Source organism: Molothrus aeneus, chromosome 1, assembly GCF_037042795.1.
Source record: "Molothrus aeneus isolate 106 chromosome 1, BPBGC_Maene_1.0, whole genome shotgun sequence".
Taxonomy (NCBI): Eukaryota; Metazoa; Chordata; class Aves; order Passeriformes; family Icteridae; genus Molothrus; species Molothrus aeneus.
In genome coordinates, this window is record NC_089646.1 from 44648336 (window position 1) to 44673488 (window position 25153).

The 25153-nt window shown below is 46.5% G+C and overlaps 2 protein-coding genes and 2 non-coding genes across 4 annotated transcripts; all 4 read left to right on the top strand.

Annotated features, from left to right (window-relative positions):
- Window positions 1-28: 28 nt before the first annotated feature.
- SLC25A38 (solute carrier family 25 member 38) lies at window positions 29-8736 on the top strand. The gene is made up of 7 exons (XM_066571932.1): window positions 29-229; window positions 1230-1351; window positions 1957-2041; window positions 2547-2726; window positions 3160-3328; window positions 3954-4120; window positions 4989-8736. Exons 1-7 carry the CDS (start codon window positions 47-49, stop codon window positions 5109-5111), a joined length of 1029 nt encoding a protein of 342 aa, XP_066428029.1. The 5' UTR covers window positions 29-46; the 3' UTR covers window positions 5112-8736.
- Window positions 8737-13077: 4341 nt separating this feature from the next.
- RPSA (ribosomal protein SA) lies at window positions 13078-18351 on the top strand. Its single transcript, XM_066556121.1, has 7 exons — window positions 13078-13147; window positions 13409-13576; window positions 14512-14630; window positions 16497-16742; window positions 17578-17706; window positions 17946-18114; window positions 18212-18351. Exons 1-7 carry the CDS (start codon window positions 13078-13080, stop codon window positions 18304-18306), a joined length of 996 nt encoding a protein of 331 aa, XP_066412218.1. The 3' UTR covers window positions 18307-18351.
- On the top strand, window positions 15229-15386 carry LOC136567601 (small nucleolar RNA SNORA62/SNORA6 family). Its single transcript, XR_010785139.1, has one exon. It is a non-coding gene; the product is annotated as a small nucleolar RNA SNORA62/SNORA6 family (small nucleolar RNA).
- Window positions 16903-17061, top strand: LOC136567522 (small nucleolar RNA SNORA62/SNORA6 family). Its single transcript, XR_010785124.1, has one exon. It is a non-coding gene; the product is annotated as a small nucleolar RNA SNORA62/SNORA6 family (small nucleolar RNA).
- Window positions 18352-25153: the final 6802 nt, after the last annotated feature.

Sequence of the window (25153 nt, forward strand, 5' to 3'; positions counted from 1 at the left end):
TTTTACGATTCTATGTAGAACGTCCAAAAGCCGTGACAAACACGCGATGCGGGGGCAAAAGAGGCGGGAGGGGAGCGGGCTCCGGGCCGCGGCGGCCGAAGGGTTACGGGAGCCGCATGCGCCGGGCGGGGCGGTGCTCCGGGCGGGCTGGCTCGGGGTTGGGCCTCGCCGCTGCCCGCCGCGCTCTGGGGCTGCGGGCGGCGCTGGGATGCCGGGCCGGGACGCGGAGGTACGGCTGCGCCAGGCCGGGCCCGGCCGGGCCGGGTCGGGTCGGGTCGCTGCGCCGGGCCCTCCTCGCTCGCTCTGCCGGGGAGAGGCCGGGTGCAGCGCCCCGATGGGAGGCGAGGGGGGCTCGCTGCACCCCCTGCGCTGCTGCGCCGTGTTCCGCGGCCTCGGGGCAGCGGGGGGACGGGGGGACGGGTCCAGCCCCGTGACGGTCTGGGTCTGGACGGACCTCGGGGCCATTGCTGGCTCGGAGCGTGCCCCACTCTGCTTCTGATCTGTCCGTGCTTTCTAGTCTGTCGTGATTCGCGCAGAAACTCGTTCTTCATTAGCAAACACCGTTATATGTTTATAATAGTATAAACCCTCTCTAAACACCTAAAAATCTTCACCCTGCCGTGGGCTTTGCGCCTCCTGCGGTATTATTTCCCGAGAGGTGCCGGGCGGCGGCAGCTGCTGTGGGTAGCAAAGGCAGCCTCAGCTGAGCAGGCCGTGCGGGGCTTTTGAGTGCGTTTGGGCCGGGTTTGGGTCTGGGACTGGGTCTGGGCAGGGTTCCCCGCCAGTGCCCCTGGCAGCGGGGGACCGTGCTGTGGGCGTGGGAGGGAAGGGTTGGAGGTGCTGCCAGCAGAGGTGGATTGGATTGTGGCAAAGGTACAGGTAGGTGGTGGGAAGGGGACACCTATTTCCTTTGCTATGGCAAAGGGTAACCAAATGGCTCCTAGTACATTTGATGTTCAGAAAACTCTTAACAAACCACCGAATTTCAGGGAGATTCTGGAACAATCTCTCAGAAAAAGCAGAGAACCCAAAAAACACAAATAAAACTTGATCAGCCTCAGAAAAGGCCTGGAAAACCTTCCTGTATTCCTGTACCCTAAGCAGCTGTCCTTAACATCTGGGGTCATTACACCTTCCTTTCTATAGCCTGTGATGTATTAGCTGAAATATTTCTTCTTGTGCCATTTTTAATTAAATGACCATTTAAAGTTCTATTCTTCCTCTTCCAGATGCATCCAGTCCTAAAGGCCTTTGTGTGTGGCTCCATCAGTGGCACTTGTTCCACGCTCCTCTTCCAGCCCCTTGACCTGCTGAAAACCCGTCTGCAAACTCTGCAGCCTGCTGTGAATGGGTGAGAGGAGGGGGATGTGTCTGCGTGGGGGGCCTGGAGGTGCTCTGCCATAGGCTTCTGCCTTATTTGCTGGCTGGGGCTTGGAGTTCAGAGCTGTAATCTGGGAAATCAGGCTTTGTAAAAGAGGAGGTATATTTTTATATTACGGAGAAGGATTGTTATTTTGCTCCAGAAGAACAAAAATGTCTGTGAGTGGTTATGAATGCCACTGGAATAAGTTGTAACCTCAACATTTGTTCTCATCTGAGAGACTGGTGTTTGCTGGAGTAGCTACCGTGCAGTTTCATGGGGTATCCTCTGCCTGAAAAAAATCCTGTGTGGTTGTCAGGTAATTTTTCATGCGTGCAGCTTGGTGTAGTCAACCTACAATCTGTTGCTGCTAGCAAAGGGAATGAGCAACTAAAACCACTAATGGGTGTTAAAGGTTGTGAGATAGAGAAGGTGATGGAGAAGCCCTGGAAAGAGCGACCAAGAAGAGCAGATGGAGCTGAGGAAGAGCACCTTGGAGGTGCTGAGTTAATGCACAGAGATACGAGTGAAAGAGGTGGCTGTGGAATACATCTGCCAAGGTCATTTCTTCAGTTCCTCTCTTGTCTTTCTTTCAGGTCTGGTCGTGCTGGGATGGTAACACTGCTCTTTAGGGTTGTTCGTACTGAGAGTATTCTGGGGCTCTGGAAAGGTGTCTCTCCAGTAAGTGGCTGGTTTAACTCTGACTTGTAAAAATAAGTAAATAGATAAGCTTACTGTTTATTGCTAATTATGTCTGCTTGAATTTAATAGCCAGCTCTTGTACAATTATGAGTGAAATTACGTGATTTAGATTACATCCTATTTTAAGGAGTTAATGTTGTGAATTTCGCTGATTTGGTTATGGCAGTGCTGAGCAGCTGAACATTTGAATACTTTTGCAAATGTGGTGTGGCAACTGCAATAACTTAATTTTGGTTTGGAATATCTTGTTCCTAGAAAACTGACATTGAGGAATGCAATAAATCCTGGCATCATTTGAATAATTTGTCTGTCAGTGCCATAAATGATTTCTACCTTATTTTCTTTCCTCAGCATGTTAGCTTTAGTGATATTTTTGTCTTCTACAAAGCTTCCTGTCAAGTTGAACAGTCTCAGAAATGTTTTGTAGTATATTTTGTCTTATGTAAGCTTTTCCTTTCTTCATCTGCTTCTGTTTCTCCTGAAGTCCTTTGCAAGATGTATTCCTGGGGTTGGGATTTACTTCAGCACTTTGTACATGATGAAGCAAAAGTTTCTTGTGGACCGTTCACCCACAGCCCTGGAGTCTGTCTTCCTGGGTGCCGCTGCTCGTGCAGTTTCTGGGATTTGCATGTTGCCAGTGACTGTCGTGAAGACCCGATATGAGGTATGACTTTCCAATTAGTCCCCTGTTAATGGTGTCACACACCTTCTTTGTGATGCAAAATAATTCCTTCTGCCTGGACAAGGTTGCTGCCACTTGGGTACAGCCAGGAATGTAATCCTGATTTCACCTCAGTTCACACATTGCACAGGAAATGAAATTTGAGCAAGATGAAATAGAAGTCGCCCTAAGATTTATACGTTTCAGTTGTATACAATGTTTGTGTAGCATCTTCCATATATTACCTCCCTGAAGGATTCTTTTAAAGGCTGAGTTAGGTGAAACCCGGTTTTTGCCTTGGATTGTTCTCTGTGTTGCCATCTTGGGCATCACATTAAGTTCGCAATTTGTTTGGATATTATGTCCTCAGGGTGCGTGTAGGGCTCCTCAACCTGTGCCTGGCACGTGGATGACTGACCTTTGTCTGCTCTTGCAGAGTGGAAGATTTGGCTATGGGAGTGTGTATGGAGCCCTGAAGAGTATCTATCAGACTGAAGGGGCTCGTGGCATGTTCAGTGGGCTCACAGCAACGCTGCTGAGAGATGCACCCTTCTCTGGCATCTACCTGATGTTCTACACGCAGACCAAAAACCTCACACCTCAGGGTGAGGCTGAATGTTGGATGCTGGAGTGGAAAATATTCCTCTTCTCAGATCTTGCCCTGCAGCTGGCAGCCTGCATGCTCTGCTTGTTGCCTTCCACTTCGGAAGTTAAATTAGTCTCCTTTAGGGCTTTGGGTCACTCACTCACTCACTCACATTTGCCTGTGGAGAACTGTAGACCTATAGCTGAGGTTAGTGCAGAAATGGAGACTGGCCTTAAATTGATTGATTGTTTTCATGAAGGCTGATGCATAACTCAGTTAGTGAACAGTTGAAAGACAGGGTGTCTTAAGCACTGCTTGCTGCTTCTGCTTGTCTTGCTTACTGCTCAGTTTCCACTAAACTGAGGCTTCTCTGGTATTGGAACTCTCTGGGGCAACTTTTGTACAAGTTTTTCTTTTCTGATTTTCTGTCAAATTCTGTTCCCCAGCAAGTGAGGCTTCTTAATAGTGCTAACTTTTGACTAGTAGCCACTTTTCCCCTTGAAAGGTTTCTCTAGCTGCATGGATTTTAACTTCTCTTTGGTTCTGCTGTTGATCTAACCATTCAATGGCTTTCACTTTGTCACACAGCATGAGTGTTCCTGGCCTGAATGGTGTCTGAGTGTGTTCCATTTGCTCTGTTGCAGACCAGCTGGATCCAGTGCTCATGCCCTTGCTGAATTTTGGCTGTGGGATCTTTGCGGGGATCTTGGCCTCTTTGGCAACGCAGCCTGCTGATGTCATCAAAACACACATGCAGCTGTCACCCCAAAAGTACCACAGGACAAGCCAGGCCATTGCCTTTATCTACAAGGTGAGGTGAATCCCTTCTGACATGCGCAACCACATCCTCAGTTCTGATCCCCTTGCTCAAAGCACAGCTTTGATGGGGAAGTCATTGCCTTTTAAAGGAGGTGAACAAGCGTCAGTGCTTCATCTGCTCTTGCAGTTGGACTATTCAGTGTCAGCATTTTCGAGATGATGAAGGGGGTCATGCTGTGGTAGATCAAGACTATAGTGTGCAGTGTGAAATGCTGGTTTCAGATACAAACCAGCTACAAAATAATTATTTGCTCTTTAGGCATCAGAAGAGAAATAAATGCCCAGGTCTTTATTGCAGGAATGGGGTGGAGAAGTAGTCAAAGCCCACCTTTCCCTTCCTGCTGTCAGAAGGGCAGATCTTGGCAGATTGACTCTGTTTCCATATTGAACTCTATTCCTAAGCAGTAATCTGTTTATTTGTGTATGCATTTTTGTGTATACCTTTTTTTTTCAAATCATAATGTTTTTTGCTTCAATACTTAGAAATCTCAGAATAGCTGAGAGACTTTTGTAAATACGAAGCTCTAAAACAAAGACTATTCATTTTCCTGTAGTGTCTCGAAATGATTAGACTCTTGCCTTCTCTTTGTTGGACTTGAGTGTGGCTTTCTCCATCTGTTGTCTCCATCCTGGCCTTCCTTTTTCCCACTCACTGCTCTTCCTGCTTTGCTGGGTAGCCCTGCAATAGTGCAGTGCTACAGATTCTTCCTAAACACTGAAAGCTATTTAAGCCTGGGTCTTTCAGAGACTGATCTGGGTCTGAGCTGAAATACATCCTGTGCTCTTCCATGTAATAAATGATGAGAAATTAAAACCCTCTAGGCAGATTGGGATAAATTGCTGTTTATCTCCCGTTGCAGGACTTTGGGCTGGTTGGCTTTTTCCGAGGCGGTGTGCCCCGAGTTCTCAGGCGCACTCTGATGGCAGCAATGGCATGGACGGTGTATGAACAGATGATGGAAAAAATGGGCTTGAAATCCTGACTGAGCTGCATGAGAAAGGACCAGCTTCACTCCTTCTCCCGCTTGTTGTGATCAACTGGCACTGAGAAGTTCCCAGTTCCACAGAGGAATAAGCCTTCCTCAGCCAGGAAGGAAGCCCTTCTGAGACAGGGGATTTGGCCTTTTGGCAAGTAGAGGAAAGGAAGGATTGGATCTTTGCGTTGTTTGATCAATGCATTCCAGAAGGACTGCCCTTGCAGACTGCCATGGGAAATGGTAGGGTTTTCACAGCCTGGTAACTATGCTGAGAAGCCCCTTTTAAAAATAACTCTGTGCTCACCACCTTTATGCAATGAGACAGTATTAGAGCAGAAGTGTTTGAGGAGAAAACAGTGATGGCAGAACCTGCCAGCGTGTTCCTTGCGGGCATGGCCAGAAAGGCCACAGTGACCACCATCTGATAGAGATCCTCCTTCCTCATAATGCTTTATTCTCACAGGGGAGTGCTAGGCCCTGGTGGGAAACTGGATGTGTGTTGTGATGCTTACATTGTGGGCATGGGTGGAAGAGAAATGAAGTGCAGAGGAAAAACTACAAATATGGTCTCTGCCATCACTTTTGTACTGTGGTTGATCACAGAGAGAGTAATTGGACCCTCCTTGCTGTGTTATGTGTTATTATGTTATTGAGCACCTTAACATTCTTGAAATGTCCTTCTGTCTCTACAGCAGAGTTTGCACAGTAATTAAGAAGCATAAGGCACTTTAGAATTGATTGCTACCAAAGTTCTACTTGTTCTCTGAAAAAACAAAAAAAAAAAGCTGCTGGTCTAACTGCAGCAGGAACACTCGAGTGGGTTTTGTTGGATTTTTAATGCAGTTTTCATAGAGACTTGTTTGCTTCTTATTCTTTATTTATTAATCCTTGATCAACATCCTCAGTTATTATAGTGAACTGGTCCTTAGATGTAGCTTTTAGGGCCATGGCTCATAATGCATAAATGTATAATGGAAACAGATGTAGATACTAGCACTTCAGATTTCCCTTAAAACATTGCTGATTGCATGTGGAGTATGCTTTCATTTGGAAAGAAAAGGTTGCTATTTCTGTAAGCTTTCTCCAAGGTTTGAGTCCTGTAGGTGCTTGGTAGTGATCTTTAATTCCCTTAGGGCTCCACACAGACCCTTCCCATTTTCCTGGCTGATCCTTTTCTCTTATCAGGTAGTCCACGTTCAAGTATGCCCGAGTTTAAATGCACTTTTCATCCTCTGTGCCTTCTTACTCTTTTGTGCTGTGTTACTCAGACCTCACAGTGTGTGCCAGGTGCAGCCTGATCCCCCCTTCATTTGTGCCTCTGTGATGGGTTGGGTCCCTTGCAGCTCTGTTAGCATAGCCACGAAGCTGGTGTGGAAGTGTGCATCCTGTTTTGTAGTGTGCCTTGCAGAAGACTTAGCTTTGGCTTTTATTTTCTTAAAGATTTAGGGATATTGCAATTTGCTTTAGAACCAGAGCACCTGTCTCTAAACATGAGGATACAACACTGTAGCTGTATGAACAACCAGTGCTACCTACCTGTTGTTCATAAGTTTTAGAGTGTATTTTGGACAGTCCCTGCCTGCCCAGGCAACTTTCCGAGTGCAAGAACAGAGGGGATGTGGGTTGTTAAAGGTGTTCTTTACCAGATTTCAACTCCAAGAATGCTTGATGACTGATGTAAAAGTTGAGGGAAGTGTAAGAGGACAGAATGGAGCCTTGGAAAGTGCTGCCTGTTTTCAGACTCAGCCCATCTGTGAAGGAAGGCTGGTGCTCTGCAGTGCAGGAGTCCCCAAGGATGGTGGTGGAGGGTTCTGTGTGCACATCTATGTGTTAGCAACAGAGCACTGCATCAAATCAGGCACATGGCACGTTATTTGCTAAATCCTAAATGTGAACACCTGTTCCTTTCTTTTGCTGTTCCTTCTGCCCTTAGTGACCAGAACTTGTGAGAGTGCATGAAACCATGGTAACTGCACATCCTGCTTGTTTGCTGTCCTGAGCACTACTGACACACAGCTGGAGAACCAAGTCTGGGATTGCTGACCTGGCAGAATAAGGTGGCAATTAGATGAGTTACCTCATTTGTCTTTTATTCCCCTGTGTATGGGATCAAACCAGCATTGTGCTGGGAGCCTGAATTTATTTGGTGCTTTATAAATCTGGCATGTGGGTTGGATCTGTTGAACCTCCTGGGCTGTGGTAGCCAAGGGTTGTGTGTGGGGTCACCTGCAAGGTGCTTCACACATATTTTGTTCCTGGTTTAGCAATGGCAAAGCAATGTGCAACCCGTGCAGACAGAAACTTAAGCTCTTAAAAATGAGGCAGGCAAGCAAAGAATGTGAGGTAATCTGGAATTAAATAAAGTCCTCATCAGAAACCTGAATTTCAGGAACACTTTGGTGGCTTTTATGTCTCTGTACTCCTGCCTGGTCAAGTAACAAAAGAAGAAGTAGGGAGTTTATTTCCATGCGCTAATGTTTTAAGGTCTGCTGTGAGGTTGTTTGTTTGTTTGTTTTAAATCTGGAATCAGGCCTAAAGTAGTGTTAGCTTTTACTTTGGGAAAGTTTTTTTCCATTCTGGTCTGGTGCTTTGTTATTGGAGTAGAGTGAAAAACTGTATGGTTTTTGTCTTGTGGATTAACCTGGGCTCCTCTGGGTTTAAGAAATAGAGAATCTCAACTGCACTGTGTTTCATCTACCATGGGTGCTGCAAATCCAAAAGCTTATTTACCTGTGAGTTGGGGAGAATGAATCCTGTGATGCAAGCTTGTTTGTTTCTCTTTGTTATTTCTTTTGTTGGGTGTCATATATGGGGGAAGGGAAAACCTGAAGTTCTACTTCACTCTGTTCTGAAAGCTTTATCACATGGTCAGGCATAAGACTATTTCTCAGCTCTGATCCTTACTGTCCTTCACCCTTTCTCCTCTTCAAAAACATTCTGTTTCTGAAGTGATTTATTGAAGTTTCTCCTTGATAGCTATAGCAAGTCAAGACAATCAAGTGCATCGACTTGAAGTTTAGATGTATTCCCCTTGAGGTTTAATGCTTCTACTTAACAACAAATTGTCACTGTACAGCCTAAAGGTAAAGTAAATCAAATAAAAGATCTGGACAGAGGTGGTTAATCACCTACCTCCATCATGCCAGCAATTCAGCACTAACAATCTTGTCAGATAATCGTTTCCAAAGCCATCTTGGCTTGGACTCCAGAGACAGGGGTGTGCTCCCTCTCTGCACTTCAGGATGGCAGTGGGATCCCTCTTGGAATGACCTCTGTTGCTGGCAGTGCACTGTTAGTGATCGTGCATTGTCTCTGCTTGCCCCTGCAGCTGTGGCTAAGGACATAGCTGGCTGGCATGTTGAGGCAGGCAGTGTTTAGGTGAGTTGTAAGGACACAAGAGAAATAGTCTTGAATAGTCTCGAATTATTCATGCTTTAGAAACTTCATGTTTCCACTTCTCCTGTGTGATGATTTATTTGGGTTTTTTCACTCAGTCTCTTAAACAGAACTGGAGCTTTGAAATATTGCATAGTTTTGAGTATTGTGAGTCTATATAGTTTGTGTCTATATAAAATATTTATGTGAAAAGATGTATTATATGTTTCTATTAAAAACTGGTTGCTAAAATTAAGGATATAATCTCTTCAGTGTTTCTTTTAAAAAACCCAAACAGAGAAGCCTCAACTGATTAAATGCACAAGGGATTGGAGGGAGTAGAGACCTAAGAATGCAAAAGGAGTTTCCCAAGAGGACAGGACTGTTGCATGTGTTCAGAGCCCATAAAAAGCAAGGAATATTCTCTCTTTCTGTGATGTATAATCTGCACAGGTTGTGCTAGTACAACCTAAATCAACTTTGCTTAAGTAGAAAAACACAGCACTGGGGAATGTTGCATTTTACACAGCTTCCTCTGCCTGCCTGCTGTGTGTAAAGACAGATGGCTGTTGAATCCCTGTACTAGCTGGTGAAATACCTGCCTTCAGGACAGTGGGGTTTTAAGCTCTCTAGGGAAAAACTGTTTTTAGTATCCTGCTGATCAGGTTTTTGCTACTCAGACAGTCTGATCTCAGCAGGGGACCAGAAATTGTTCCTGGGACACAATTGTGTCCTGCAAGGCATAATGCAAGGAAATGCTGGATTGCTGGGATCTCCTCTTGCTGTCACAGTATGGTCCTGGGATTCAGTAGCAGGCAGGTTGTGCTAAGCAAAACTTTGTTGATACTGAGATGTGCATCTTCCAGATGTGAGGATCCCAAGCCTCTTTACTTGCTTAGATAATACATTCTCACATGGAGCAATTTTCATGGAGGGTTATCTGTCTGTAACAGACCTACCAGACAGTGCTGAGATGCAGCCTTGTGCCAGCTGAGCCTAAATTGCTTGCGCAGGTTCTGGTAGCAAGTTAGGCCTGGGATAGTGCCTGCTCCTGTACACAGAGCTCCCCAGAGCTCTCCTGCTGCCTTAAAGAACCACCTCCTGTGTAGTGGGTGTTGCCATCCATGCTGCTGACAGCTGCCCCAGCTGTGAGAAGAGATAGCAGACAAGATCCCTAACCCTTCTGGGTGGTAGAAGGTGGGGAAGGTTGAAAGTTTAAAGGCAGTATGGTTGTAACAAAACATTGAGTTACAGATCTCCCTTCCTCATTAAAAATGGGTAAACATTTTGCTTGCTTTTTTAATTTTAATGAGTTTTGTGCCACACATAAGCACTGACACCAGAATTGAACAGAAAAGATTCTTCATCCCATACAGGCACATATATATGTGTACTTTTGTGAACTCCATGTGGGTTTCTTATGCTTATAAGCATAAGAATATGCTTATCCCTTCTGGCTTTGGTGCTTATTTCAAAATAGCAAGATGATTTTCCACATTGCAGTTTCTTAATTTGTGATTTTAGCACTGTAAAATGTTTTAGGAGTCTTTATCATAATGCATTAAGGAGTTTTAGTAAAAATGACAAAATCCCGGTGAGAGGTTAAAATGTGACCTCTGCAAGTTTTTGTAACAGGCATTAAGCAATTCTAACTTTGTAGAACTAGAAATAAATTTGCCAAAATATGTTTTCCCAAAATGTGTAAGAAGTAATATCAAACCTTTAAAACACAAGCCAAAATGGAATTTAAAGGGAGTCACAATAACATTAGTGCCGTTTCACTGAAAGTGAGTTGATCTTCATAGCTCTTCTTTTCCTTCTCCAGGGATGCTACAGGATCTCTCGGGTGACACCCACTGTCATGTTTGGTGGGATAGATACTGCCTGAAAGGCTTTCTGCCTGAGCTTCCTCCCCAGACACACAACCCAACCCCTTCATTGCAGGAGCTGTCCTGGCAGCACAGAACACCTCCTGTGCAGCCCTGTGAGGAGCCCTCTCTCCCAGCACTGGGGTCCTGGTACAGCCCCCTGCTCCGAGGCTTCTGGCCAGGGCTGCTGCTCTGCTGCAGCCTGGGCTAGCTCTCTGGGAGATGCTCTTTCTGGGGCTTTGTGACCACCCCAGGCACCTACTTGAAGTCCTCAGTGTAGCACCCAAAGGCTGGTGGTAGCTCAGTGACACATCTCTGCACCTGTGGGCCCCAAGTCTCCCTGGCTCTTCAGGAGGACTGTTGCCTCAAATCCACCTTTCTTGGCTTTGCTTGCTGCCGAGCAAGGCTGTTCCCAGGGGCTGCCAGAAGCTCTGCATGTAATTGTGTAACAGAGTTCAGTGTGAACTTTGGACAAGGGAAACCTTGTCTAAAACATGTGATAAGATAGATACACTTTCACTTGAGGGACATGTCCATTAGTAATAGATTATTTTAAACTGTCTCAGCACGCAGATGAAAAATAAAGGCAAGCTTTCAGGTTATTTAAGAAAATATTTAGAAATACTATATTGTCCAGCTTCATCACCACTTTTCCAAGCCCTCTCATGGGCTGTGGGCCTCATGGTATACCAGAAAGGGCCCATAAGCATAACAATAAAAAATAAATGAAGTATTAGTGATGCCAGAGGAGTCCATAACACTGACCAGTGTCACTCTTTTGATAACATCAGACTTTCTGCAATATTCAATACTTAATTTACAATCATTATGTTCAAATACATTTTTAATACAGATGAGTTTCAATAGCGCAGAAGAGCTCTCCAAGTGAAATCCACATCATGGTGACATCACCACCATCTCTTCTCTTCCTTCCCAAGCTAATATTCACCCTGCTCCTGTCTTCTCAGGAGAAACACAGCTTGTACACAGCCCCATCAGGTCAGCTCTCACCATCCCCAGTGCACTTACCCAGGCGCCACAGATGTCTGTAATCTCTCAGGCAGTAATAGATCATGCTCTGGCTGAGGGCTCACTAACCTGTTGCTGCGTTTCATTTTACCTACTTTGTCACCACCATGTGGCAAATGTTTGAATTACTCTCTTACAGCATATTCTAAAGCTGATTTTGTAATCTCTCTAATTAACACCACCTAATAAGTACGAAGAAAAGAAGGATAGAGAGCCATTTTCCAGCAGAAAAAGAACATACATGAGATTATGTTGTAACCTGCTACTTGAGCAACTCTTCCCCAGAGTAACTCAGGGCTCAGGCATGGAAAAGGAGAGTCCAGGCCCAGTCACACTGATGTGGTTATATGAGATTAAAATAGAAGGGAGAAAACTAAAGGAGCACTGTTGTTAGAAAGATATGAAGATGAATTATCACTTGCAGAAGGCACTAGCAATAGTATTTGCACAGTCCAGAAATCTGTCCAGAAATGTATCCAGATGTTGATGATAGCAAGCATAGCAAAGTAAGTATCACTACTTTTTTTTCCTAGAGATTCCTTTCTCAGGCCTGTGTCTGAGAATAGGACAAGGAAAATGAGAAAGACCATGAAGATTCTTAAATCTCATCACTTTCTGTGGTTTCTTAAAAGCAAACAACAACAAGAAAATCCTAAACCCAACAACACTCACAAAAAAAATGGGGCAAGTACCACAAGAATGTCTACTGCAGAACAAGGATGTGTAAGTTCAGTGTCAATTTCATGTCTTTTTACTGTCATTTCTGCAAAGGACAGGAACAGCCTTGGCTGCTCAAGCTCTCTTGCGTGGTGCCAGAGCACTGCCCCTGCAGGGAAGGGAAATTGGGTGCACAGAAGATGCTGCAGTTCCTTAGAAGCTTCCCCCCGCAGCAGGCAATATAGAGCCTAGATATAATTCATCAAACAATCACCAGCCCTAAGAGCATATATTTCACTTTCAGCAGGAAAATGGAATTGTAAAATGTTTAAAATAAATCTTTGCTTTCTGTTCCCTTCAGGACCTCAAAAACAGCCTGGATGTTGCTTGGAGCACAAGCCTCAGGATGCTGCTGTGAAGCAGCTTCAGACTGACAGAACCACAGAATCAGTTCAGTTGGAAAAGACCTCTGAGATCACGGAGTCCAAGCCATGAGTAAACACCACCCTGTCAACCAGACCCTGGCACTGAGTGCTTTGTCCAGTCTTCCCTTACACACCTCCCGGGACGGGACGGGACAGTAACTCCACCACCTCCCTGGGCGGCCCATTCAAAAGTCCAATCATTCCTGTGAAGAAATTCCTCCTAATGTGCAATCTAAACCTCCCCCGGTGAAACTTGAGTCCTCTCGTCCCGTCGCTGGTTGCCAGGGACAAGATGCCGACCCCCACCTGGCTACACCCTCCTTCCAGGCAGCCATAGGGAGCGGTAAGGGTCACCCCGAGCCTCCTTTTCTCTGGGCTAAACACCCCCAGCCGCTCCCCACAGAACTCACACTGCAGACCCTTCACCAGCTTTTTTCCTCTTCTCTGGATTCGCAATCCCACAAATCCTACGAGGTTCGTTCAGAGCCAGCTTCGGGAAGGGGCAGGAGCAGCGGGCGCGGCCCGGGGATGCCAGGGAGGCGCCGCCGGAGCGCGGCCCTGCCCCCGCCGCCGCGGAGCCTCGCCCCCGAGGCGCCCCATTGGCTGCCGAGGCTATATATGGCCGTCAGGCGGGGGCGGGTTCTCTTTCGGCTCCGCGCCGTCCGGGCCTCCGCACGGCGTTGTCAGCGTGAGTCGGGGCCGCCGGGCGGGGGGGCGGCGGGGACGCGTTCCCCGCCCTGCGATAACACCGGGGGGGCACTGTGCATCCTGCTGCACCGCCGGCGGCCGGCCGGGCCGGGCCGGGCCGGGCCGGGCCGGGCCGGGCCGGGCCGCGGGGAAGGCCGAGGCCTGCTGCTTGTAGCGCGGGAGGCGGCCCAAGATGGCGGCCGGGGCGGCTGGACCTCGTGGCGCGTCCCCGCCGGGCTGAACCGCGTCCCTGTGCCCGCAGGTTCCCTGTCGTTGCTTCTAAAGGGAAACCCCACAATGTCCGGAGGCCTCGATGTCCTGCAGATGAAGGAGGAGGATGTCCTCAAATTCCTCGCTGCCGGGACCCACCTGGGAGGTACCAACCTGGACTTCCAGATGGAGCAGTACATCTACAAAAGGAAGAGCGATGGTAAACAGGCGGGATGGGTGGCCCGGGTTGGGCAGCTGGGATCTTGTGGGTACTATTGGTAGACGCAGAAAAGTCCTAGCGCGTGATCTCTTTAGCATGGTTTCTCCGTGACCTTTGCATACCAGTGTTAACTCACAGAAGTAGAATAAAATGCTGATTTTGGAACAATTGTACTAGTTTTTGACTATCTTGATCTTAAATCTGGTAAATCAATCACACCTGGTTTCAGTGATTTTGCTAGTTCTTGACTATATTAATTATATGGTTTTAGTATCTCAGTAACGATTTCTCCTTGTTTGTATTGGTCTTCAATATAAACTGCCCTCTTTACAAGATAAAAATTCATATGAGGACTAGCTTTTTGATAGTAGATGCTGGAAGCATGTGACAGTAAAACCATAAAGGGAGAATTTTCTTAAAGATAGCTTTCCATTAGCTAGAATGAGACTAGAGTGTTGTCATTTCATAAAGGACATTGAGGTGCTGGAGCAATGTCATGGCTTGGACTCAATGTACAGAGAAGGGCAAACAAAGCTTTTGAAAGGTTCAGAAAAATGTAATGAGGAATGACTCTAGGAGCTGTGTTTGTTTAGTCCTGAGAAAAAGCAGCCTAGGGGGATCTCACTGGTCTCTACAGCTACCTGAAAGAAAGGGTCACCCTTTTCTGCTTGACAGCAGCCAGAGGACCCAAGAAAATGGGCTTAAGATGAGATAAGGGAGATACAGATTAGATAATATTAAAAAAAATCACTGCTTGGATGGTCAGACAGTGAAATAGGTTGCCCAGTGGTGTTTAAGAGGGACCTGAATACGATGCTGATTCTATGAATTTTGGAGTAACCACAGCCATGTGGCAGGTTTAATGGCAGAGGAGTGGTATCCTGTTTTAGGATCTTGTATTTGCTGGTTGTTCTAAAGCCTTTTGCTGCCAACAGGTATTTACATCATCAATCTGAAGAGGACCTGGGAAAAGCTGCTCCTGGCAGCTCGTGCCATTGTTGCCATTGAGAACCCAGCTGATGTGAGCGTCATTTCTTCCAGAAACACTGGACAGGTATGGACATCAGGAAACCTGCAGTCTTAGGAGCAGGAGTCCCTTGCCTCACATGTATCACTGCCTGCCAGTGACAGCTTGGTGATAATAGGCAATAACACCAGTTTTACCTGTAGGAATGTTTTCTGTAAACATGGCTTTTGTGTTGCACTTGGCAGCTTAAAATAGATGAGTTGAAACCCACTCCCCATTTCAGGGCGTTTGATAACTTGTTTTTCTTCCATATCCATTTTCTTGCTGGATTTCTGTCATATTAGTGGTCAGTCCCCTGGTGACCCCTTCCTCCCAGAAGGGGAGTGTGCCAATTACACACTACTGTGTGTAATTGGCACTGATTTTTCTGGGGACAGTAAGCACCTGATATGAAAGTTGTCAAATTTTCTGTTATCGAGCAAGGTATAGTAACTAGTATATTTTTTAATTTTGACTCTAAATTTTTAGCACAAAAACATTCTATTGTAGAAAGTGATAACCTTTAATTAAGTCACTGAAGTTTGTGAGGTTAGTTTGTTCAGGTAGCTGCAGGTGAGGCCACAGATGTTTAGGGAGATTCAGGGGTGGATTTCTGAAGGAAAAGCTTGGTATCCCGTGGGTTTGATGTGCACACTATTAAAGCTTGATGCTGAGGTCAGTTTCTGGCCAATGAGCTCTCAAGTGTCGGAAGTGTGCAACAGCAAAGGATGGCAGGGTTTTCGCTAACGCCAGGAGAGGGGCTCCCTCTAGGATTGGAGTTTGATAGTAGGCCCTGCCACATGCCTGTCAAGTTGGAAGCTGTTAAAATTGAATGAGAACTGTCAACTGCAATCTCAAAGGACAAAGCTACAATTTGTGTGTATTTATTATTGAGTTTTTGTGTAGTTCCTTGAAGTTCCTGGATAATAAAAAGATGTTGTTGTGGTTTAGGGCAAATTTGGAGAAGAATTTCCAAATTAGGGCCCCTCCAGTAAGCAAACCCACACAGCCCCTCCCCTCAACCGGTTCGGGAAGGATTCCTCGGAGAGGAGTGGAAAGAACCTGTTTATTTAACAAGCACAGCACCCCCCAACACACAAAATGAACAATACCGGATGACACCGCTCTGAAAAAAGATGACAAATTCAGAAAGTCTCTCTTGGGGGGTGGTCACTCTGTTCTCAGTCCCTCCAGCGCTGGGGCAGCTGCTGCAGGCCACAAGATGCAGAATCTTGGTGTTTCCCAGGTCCCAGTCCGGAGCAGGTTCGAAATGGTCAGAAAAAGGAAAGGAGTAACAGTCCAGGAAGAAATTGGACAGTTTAGCTAAACTAGCTAATGAGCAAAAGCAAGCAGAAGCGAAGCAAGCAAGAACGAGAGAGAGCAAAGCGAAAAGCAAAAGCTGCAGTCTCTGTGTCCCGCCAGGCTGATAAGAAAACCAAACCAAAACTTTCCCTCTTCAGAGCCAGGCTTAAAGGTACAGAACATAATATCCAACATTAACAGAACACATGAATGGGGATACAAGCATCATAACGTCACCCTAGGACAGATGTAGAAATAATGAAAGAAAATCTGCTTTGCTTTTTTTGTAAGCTTTTTGTTTAATTCACCCTTCCATGATTGGATTTTGAGAGTTTGGAGTAGAGCTTGCCAATAACTTGAGGGGAAGAGAAGGCTTTTTTTAATTTTCTGACTTTGGGCTTTTAAACTCATGGTGTTGCTCTTTTCAATAACATTTTTATTTGTCTCTTTCTGAGGTGGTGAGCCCTGATTTCACAGGAATGGAAACAAATAGTTCAGTTAAATTTCATGTAAACTCACTGGCAGTGCCTGTATGACGTGGCTGAAATGCAGTTTTCTGGCTTGGTTGCAATGCAGTTTTCCTGCTTCACCTTTGCTGTGTCCCTTTTGCAGCGTGCAGTCCTGAAGTTCGCTGCTGCCACTGGGGCTACTCCCATTGCCGGGCGTTTCACCCCTGGCACCTTCACAAACCAGATCCAAGCAGCTTTCCGTGAGCCGCGGCTCCTGGTGGTTACGGACCCGCGGGCTGATCACCAGCCGCTGACTGAGGCATCCTACGTCAACATCCCCACCATCGCCCTGTGCAACACCGACTCCCCGCTGCGCTACGTGGATATCGCGATTCCCTGCAATAACAAGGTAACCCTGCCCTGTGGCGTTCCGGGCAGCTCCTTCCAGAGCGTGCTGCGTGCTTCCAAGATGGATGCTTTCTGCAAGGGAGGGTGGGCTCGCGTCTCACGTGTATCTTGGGGGATGAGCTAATTAGTGTCTCTTGCAGGCGGGGGGGAGGAGGAAATAAACTGCACACAGTTGGAGCTTGGAGCTGAGGCTGGTTTCTGGCCAAGGAACTCTCAAGTGTAGGACGTGTGCTATAGTAACCTGGCAGGATTTTTCGCTGACGCCATGAGGGTCTTTGTGACCCAATGAGTGGAGTTTGGTAGTCATTCTTGCCACAGATCATGAATATGAATGAAAGATAAGTGAACTAATGGAGAAACTGCTCTGAGACATTACCTTGCCAGAAATCTCCTGAAAGGTAAAGTCTAGGAAGATAGAAGCTATCTTAGATCTCTATCAAGGTGTCAGTCACCAAAACTAGTCGAAGCCATGTGTGAGTATGTGTGTAAGCTTTGTTTATTTTGTCAAGTTTTCAATTTCTTCATTCGTGAATATGTGGTGAACATCATCCCTGTCTTTTGGATGAGACTCACATGAGGGCGGCGAGCAATGTGAAACTCCATAACAGGAGAGTTACTTCAGGCCGTGTTGTAATGGCATCATAATTTCTGCAGTCCTGAAAATGTCACTGGGAACTTGAAAAGTTGCCCTTTTTTCATGTTCAAGTACTTGAGTCCGGCATTGGCAAATGGGTTTCAGCAAGCATGAGCCTTGGATAGGGTACAGATAAGTCTTTTGCTCTTTCTGCAAAGGTTTTGCTTTACAGCCAGCTCATACCTACTTTCTGCTGTTCCAGGGAGCCCACTCGGTGGGCCTGATGTGGTGGATGCTGGCTCGGGAGGTCCTGCGCATGCGTGGCACCATCTCCCGTGAGCACCCGTGGGAAGTCATGCCTGACTTGTACTTCTACAGGGATCCTGAGGAGGTAGGAATCCTCATGGCAGGGAGTGTGTCTCTTTGGGATGTTCTGCCTGTGCTCATATCCCATGGTCCCATGTCTGCTGTCGAGGACAGGTTTTGCTAATGTAATGATGGCACTTCACACTCTGCCATGGTGGTTAATTGTATCCCACCCAGTTGGTGCCTGTTGCCTGATACTTGATAGTAAGGGTTGTGTTCTGGGATGTGTTGCTGGGAGACTCAGGCTGGGCTCTTCCATTGCAGATTGAAAAAGAGGAGCAGGCAGCTGCTGAGAAAGCAGTCACGAAGGAGGAATTCCAGACTGAATGGACGGCCCCAGCACCTGAATTCACTGCTCCTCCTCAGCCTGAGGTTGCAGATTGGTCTGAGGGAGTGCAGGTCCCATCTGTGCCCATCCAGCAGTTCCCCACAGGTCAGTTTGGGGGGATGTCTGTGGGGAGGAGTGGAGGGTGTTGTGGTGGGTGGAAGGAGCTGGGGACTACTAAGTATTGTTGTGTTTGTGATTGCAGAGGACTGGAGTGCCCAGCCTGCCACCGAGGATTGGTCAGCAGCTCCCACTGCCCAGGCTACTGAGTGGGTTGGCACTGCCACGGAATGGTCTTAACTTCAGCCCTGCTGTACTGTGAGAGAAATAAAGGCTGGTTTAGTATGCGCTGTGCTGGTGCTGCGTTTGTAAAGTTGCTGGCTGGTGACACGTGGGTAGCATAGGGCAGGGTCCTCAGGCAGGAGTGGGCATGCCTGTTACACCCAGTTAAATGGAGCTGGGGGCTGGGGGCTTTGCCCCTGCCTGCAGCAGCTTGCTGGGCTGTCCCTCCTGTCTTTCTCTGTGTGTGAGGCTGGTCTCACAGTCCTGCCTTCCCTGGCTCTGCCCCAGTGAGAAGGGAGCAGTGTGTGTGCTCAGGCAGAGCAGTTTGCTTTTGGTTTTTCTTTTTTTATAGCAGCCCATTTGGGTCCACCCAAATGGGCTGCTTTTGTTCTCTGCCTGGGGTTTCACAGGTTTGCAGGGTGAGGATGGTTCTGGTGACCAGGTGTGGATGGTGGCCTGACTGAACAGTGTGGTGAACAGAGCCCTTAAGTTGGGAGCTGCTCCTCTTATAGATTCCCAGCTTTTGCATCAGTATTGCCAGTTTCTTCCTCAAAAATACTGCAGTAATTTCAGGAAAAAAACCACCATATTAATTCATCTGCTTTAGTTCTTGAGGATTATATTGCTGTGATTATTAGCAATAATGGGAGGTAGACCAAGAAAATGGGGTTTTGCTTGTTGGGGAAGATTGTTCAGATTGGACCCTGTCTTCCGTATCGGTGTGGTTGCAGATGCTCCTTTTTGTACCTTCAGCACTGCCAATTAACCTGTAAAGAGCATTTTCTCTTGGTGCATGTGCTCATTTAATTTGTAATAGTGCATATTAGCAGTAAAAACCTAAAGCAAGTTATGCACATTACTGGACGGTATCTGTCCAAAGGAGACTGATCTTTCTTCCTCTTGTCTTTACCTATTACGTGCAAGGTGACTAAAAGCTTTGTTAATTATGAACAGGTGAGCACTTCACCATTTGTTCCTGAAAGAGAAAGAGAAGCTCTGATTGTTCACTGCATTCCTCAGAAGTGCTTGTGGCACATCCTCTGCTACTTCCCAGAATCCAGCAGGGGGAGGCTCCTTCCTGCCACCTGAGGTCTGTCACGTGTGTGTCAGGGTGTGTCAAGAGCCTGGTCTTTGGGGACTGTGTACCTGCTGTTTGACTCCCCGGATCTGAGATTGTCCCAAAAGATCTGTTGGCCTGGAGTTTTTTTTCTCTGCCACATTAAAAATTTCCAAACTTGGAGCACAGTCTTACCCCTTGGTACATTGAATCTCTGCTGTTACTGTTGCTGTTTCACCGTTGCCCCTTTTATCCGTTGTGTAACTTCTTTCCTGCAAATGCATTCCTGTTAATGAGTATGTAGAAGTCATCAGACAGCTCCTGTGTGGGTGATGGTGCTGTTTTAAATCAATTGGTTCTGGGTAATTGCTGCTAAAATATTCCTGCCATGTTACTGCAATGTGGTTGTTTTCATTTAAGTATTTCCTAAAGTATCACTTTGACTTTCATGAATCTCATTCTTGGAACCAAGGGGCTGGCAGTGGCAGGTGGATCTGCACAGCCTGGTCAGGAGACAGATCTCTGCATGTGGGTTCAGAATCACCTTATTGGAGCAATGGGTAGAGTGGGAGGGCTCGTTTGCCTGCAGTACTGCAGAGGGGGTGAATAGCACTTTTTAGGAAAGGAGGCAGCCTTGGCTGTGACAGCAGAGGACTCAGTGCAGGAAGGCTATGATTCTCAGTATGCCAGAAGAACAGGGTGGCACAGGAGTGGAGACAGCAGCAGAGATGTAGCAAAAGATCCTGCGTCTGCCAGAGCTTCCCTTGTGGTGAATACCTGGCAGGTGTAATCCACAGAGACAGTGTAGAGGAATGAGGAGGTAGGAGCAAATCCTTGAGACACTGGCTTGTTCATTATTGCTTTTTTTTTTTTTTTTTTGGTAGGTGCAGTGTTGGTGTTGAATAAGAACACCAAAAAATTGTAACTGTTGCTCTGGACTGATCTGATTTGACCCAAAATGGCTTAGACAGAGGTCTCTCTTTAGTGGCAATTTCCATTGAGGGTCATGATAGTGTTTCCTTTCTCTGTGGCCTTCTCTTTGGATTTGATTTGGGTTTATGGAATTGGGTTGAATGGGGCTGGGTGAACTTCTTAGGATAGCCTTCTTCCAAAGTTTGTCTCAACAGGAGTGGGCTGGGGTTTCTGAGCATCATAGAACCCCTCTCGACAAATGAGCTGTTGAAGTCCTTGCCAATATGGTACTGTGTGATCCATGAGTGTCTCATACATACAGGCTTTCCAGTTCCCTCCCTAATTTATATGCCACTATTCACAGATGTTCCTTTTCCTCTCCAGTCACTCCTTTGCCTAAATAATCACCATATTTTTAGTATCCACGTATTGTCAGATTACACCAAGGTTTTTCTTTTGCAGGAAGCAGAAGGTTTTATGCACAGCTGAAGAGATCCATCTCTCTGCTTAAATCCAGGCTGCAGAAATGTTCCACTCTTTGCATCTGTCTATAGGATATTTGATGCTGACTTAGGAGTATAGTATACTCATATTGTGAGCCTGTTTATTCAAATCTGTGCACTGTGTAAGTATGTAAAGGAAACTAAGATGTGTGTGATGAATTAACCTCACTAGTCCTCTTAGGAGGCTTCTTCCCCACCTAGGACTGTGAGCATGCTGCATGCAGTTGGAGTGGATCTTGTAACATTTTTTTTTTCTTGGATTACTAGCATCTTGATGCAGATAGACTCTACATGGAGTAAAGCACATGGTAAATCTGCAAATTGAATGCAGCACTCTCCCAATCTGTGTATCTTGTACCTTCTTAGGACAGATGAATCCTGGCATCTTGAATATATTTTCTCTCTGGCAGAGGGAGAAAAAAGAAAAGCATTCCGGATTTATTGCTGTAGGACCAAGGTGTTGCTGGAGCTTGTCCCCACTGCCCTGCAGCTTCCAAAGAGACATCAGCCGGCATTTCAGGCAGTTTTTTCTCTCTAGCTAGTGCTTGGCACTACCAGCTCCCAGCCCTTGCAGCCTAAAGCTTGTGAAAACCACAAAGCCTCAGAGTTGGTGAAAACCTGATCTGCATTGAGTCTGTATGACAGGTGAAGGTAGAATAGTGTTACAGTTATGTGTAGCACTGGGAATGAAGAACATCACTGATCATCAGCTCTGCAAAGAGGCAGACTGTGATAAACACCTTGGGCATGATGGGTACAATCTTATTATGTCACAACACCAATTTTCTCAGTTTCTTGCTTTATGGGGCACTGATTTCTGAACCTGTTTTTATTTAGTTTTTTTAATACTTGTGATTTTAAGAATACTCAATGCCATTTTTCTGCTGTCCAACTTTGGAAGCATGTCATTTTCAGTTATACATTGTTCATTTATACACTCAGTAGTCACTGTTGAAAAGAACTACATAATGAAGATACATTTTTGATATCTCAATAGCTGAAAGAACATGTCTTTTCTGGGCTGCTGCTTAAACCCTCAGTTCATCAAGTGTTTAATAAAGACTTGAGTTTACCTGGTATGTCTTCTCATGTGATGGAGTCCTAAATATCTGTCAGTGTTTGTTTCACTGGCTACAAGATTGCTTTTATTCTGTTCAAGCATGAATAAAATAAATTCTGAAGGCATGCAGGTTGCGTACTTTAAAATTATGGCTCCCTAACTCTGCTTTGAAGGCCATAGAAACCTGCTGTGGTCGAAAATCTTTGGCATGCTAAATGCCAATGCACCACATGCAGAAGGGTTCCTGGGTTTGAGTCACACAGCTCACTCTTTGTTTTGGTGCTGTCTTGCTGGTGACATTTGGGCAGGACAAAGGGTACCACAGTGTGGAGGGGTAGAATGTAAGAAAATAAAGGCAGTGCAGAAGGTAGTCTCTCACACCTGAGGAGTTGCAGCTGTACTAATCACCAAAGATTAGGAACAGGCCTGCCCTTAATAGGCCACAGCTGTGTCCAACAAGAGGAGTGCTACGAAAGAGTGGATTAGCTGGTTGAGGAGAGAGTTGGAGTTTGTTGGCTGTGCTGTGAGAGACAAGGAGTCAGTGCTGCAAGGAGCTGCCCCTGCGAAATCACCGAGAAGGTACGGAACTTTTGCAATAAGGTGACAACACCACAGTGCACAGGGACAGCCTGTGCCCACTACCCTTGGTATGGGGCTTGGGTTTTAGCAGCTCAGAAGAGGGGAACAGGGTCCATTGAATGGGCCAGAGCTGGATGCTGAGGACTGAAACAACATTGTGGCTGCTCAATGGGACTGTGCACCCTCCCACCAGGTATGTGGGTCAGTCAGGTATAGGGGTTTTGCAAAGCAGGGAGCTCAGTATGACAGGTGTGGCACAGCTCAAAACAGAGCTGCTCTGCCACGGGGCACACAGTTGTGCCAAAGAATGGCAAGCTTTTGCCATACGAGGGCGTGCTGGCACTGCTCCTCCCTGTGCTGCAGCTGGGAGTGTTAGGGTGCAGCCACACAGGAAAGCTGCTGGGAAGCTCAGGCTCTCACCTGGAATGCTGAATTAGCATTGCCCAAGGAACTGGTTCCAAAGTGTTTGCCGCCTAACTTCTTGAGAGCCCGGGGGCTGCTCAGAGTGAAGGAGGTGGTCTCAATGGTTTGCCTTTTGGGTCTGAACCGGGTCAGGGTGACGCTACCAGCATTTTCCGTCAGACACTGGCATGGTGACACAAGTGGCTTTCTGGGAGCAGGCTGACACCCCAGCATCGCTCCCACCTGGCAGGTGACAGGAGGATGGCGGTGGTGCCTTGCACAAGTGCAAAATACGAGTGCGTGGATCCTTCCCAGTGCCCAGTAGATGGGGCTGTGGATCCTGCTTTCCCCGCGTGGCAGGAGGGCTGGGCAGAGCGGAGACCCGGGGAGGGAAGGTACAAAGCTGCCCCTCACCTGGCTTTTTGGCCTCCCTGTACCAGAATGGTGCCGTCTCTTCAGGACCATAAGATACCTAAAAAAACCCCAAACGACCGAAACCCTACTATTTTTCTCGAAGTGTCTGAGTGTTAAACTTTTTGCCTCCATGCTGAGCTGCAAACCTTGATCTTGACTGTAATTTCCCTAAGGGAGCAAGTGTGGAATGCCGCTGGCTGTGAGTGCTCCAAGCTGAAGAAACTCCATGTTGGAAAGCCATGCTTCTAACTCATCTTTCCTCTTTGGTTTATTGCTTCCAGCATTTTCTAGAGTGGTTCATCTTCTCCCTAGTACTCCCAAAGCTCCCAGGTATACAATTCACTGCACCTGTTGGCCTTGTTTATATATGAAAAAATTAAGCAGCACATGCAGAGAGGGAATCAGGTGTGAACCATTTTCTCTCACTTGTTATTTTGCTGTTAAAGGCTCTAATTTGAGAGGAAAGATTAAAAAAAAAAAAAAAAGACACTACCACTTCCTCTCTGCAGCATGTTTTCAGAAGGCTCCTTTAAGCCTCATTCCTGCTCCCAGCTGGGTAAGGTTTTACGAGCCCCAGGTGCCACGGGCTGAAGTGTCTCCTACCATTTTCTCACAAGGACTGGTGTGGGGAAGGAGTGAATGTGCTGTTTGTTGGCTTTTCTTCTCGGCTTTGTGAGGCAAACCCACCTTGTCTGTGTGCTGTAAGCAGGTAGGGGTTCTTCATCACCTCTTTCAGTAGGGCTGAGAAGTCTAGCAACTTGTTTTTCTGACTTCAAGGGCTCAAGTCCTTTGAAAAGTTTTGAGGCAAATTTTAAGTCATAATTCTTTTCCCTAAGCCTGTCTTGGATTTCTGCTTGATTCCTATGCTGCCTGTGCTCATTTTATATTTTATTTTTGTTCTGTGAAAGCTGCATGTTTGTGTTTATTGTTTCAAAATGGGAACTGGGATTTCTCAAACCATACCTTGAATATAGAAGAAGGAACTTCATTAAAATGTCAAATCTGCAACTTGTGATTTAAAATGAGCCAAGTTATCAACTCTGCATGGTCCCCAGGTGGGATGAGTGCTCTGTGAAGCCATTCTTTTGTGGCCTGTGTTGTCTCCCCCAGGATCTCAAGGATGGAGCTTGCTCTCTTACGGTAAGTGTCAAGCTTTCTTTAAATTTTATCTTAAATCTTCTATCATTACAAGAATAGTGGATTGACCTTGTCTTCTAGCATCCATTTGGTAGGTACTGTTTTTCTGCTGTTAAGATAATTGCAACACAAAATACAGAGGTGAGCAATGAGTGCCTCCCACGGTGCAGTGTGAGCCAGAGTGGAGCAGGGTGGGCATCAGGCACAGAGCAGCTGCCTCCTTGCTCTCCTAGGCTGGGCGAGCTCAGCAGCTGTGGTAGCTGTTTAGGCAGTAGTTGCTGGTACCACAGGGACCCCTGTGGCAAACATGTGCTTGGCACATCTTCCTGGTTAGATGAGATTTAAGGGACGCTGTCTAGGATGCATCTGGGTGTTGTGGAGCCCCCAAAACTGCCCAGAGGCTCCCTGCTCACCTGGAAGGCCAGGTGGAACAGCAGTTTCACAAATAGTTTAAACCAGACCTTACTTCCAGAGGCTCTGCCTTGCCTTCTATGTTCTGTCCTCTGAAATCGAGGTCTGGTGGTGGCAGGAAAGAGGAAACCCTTTATTTTAGGTGGAGATTTGTTTTTCCTTCTGGACATTGGGTTGGAGGAGTACTGTGAGCAAATGTGATGGTTTTGGCTGTTTGGTGGATAACCAGTTCATATACGGTACTTGGCTTCAGTGGCACCATGGTAGTGTGGCATACCCAGGTGGTGACTTGTCCTATTCCAGCAGGGCTAGTTCAGCTCCTCAGAGCCAGCTAAAGGTCTTTAAAAGCTACTTACCCTCCATGTTACTGGCATAGGTGCTGAGGAGGAC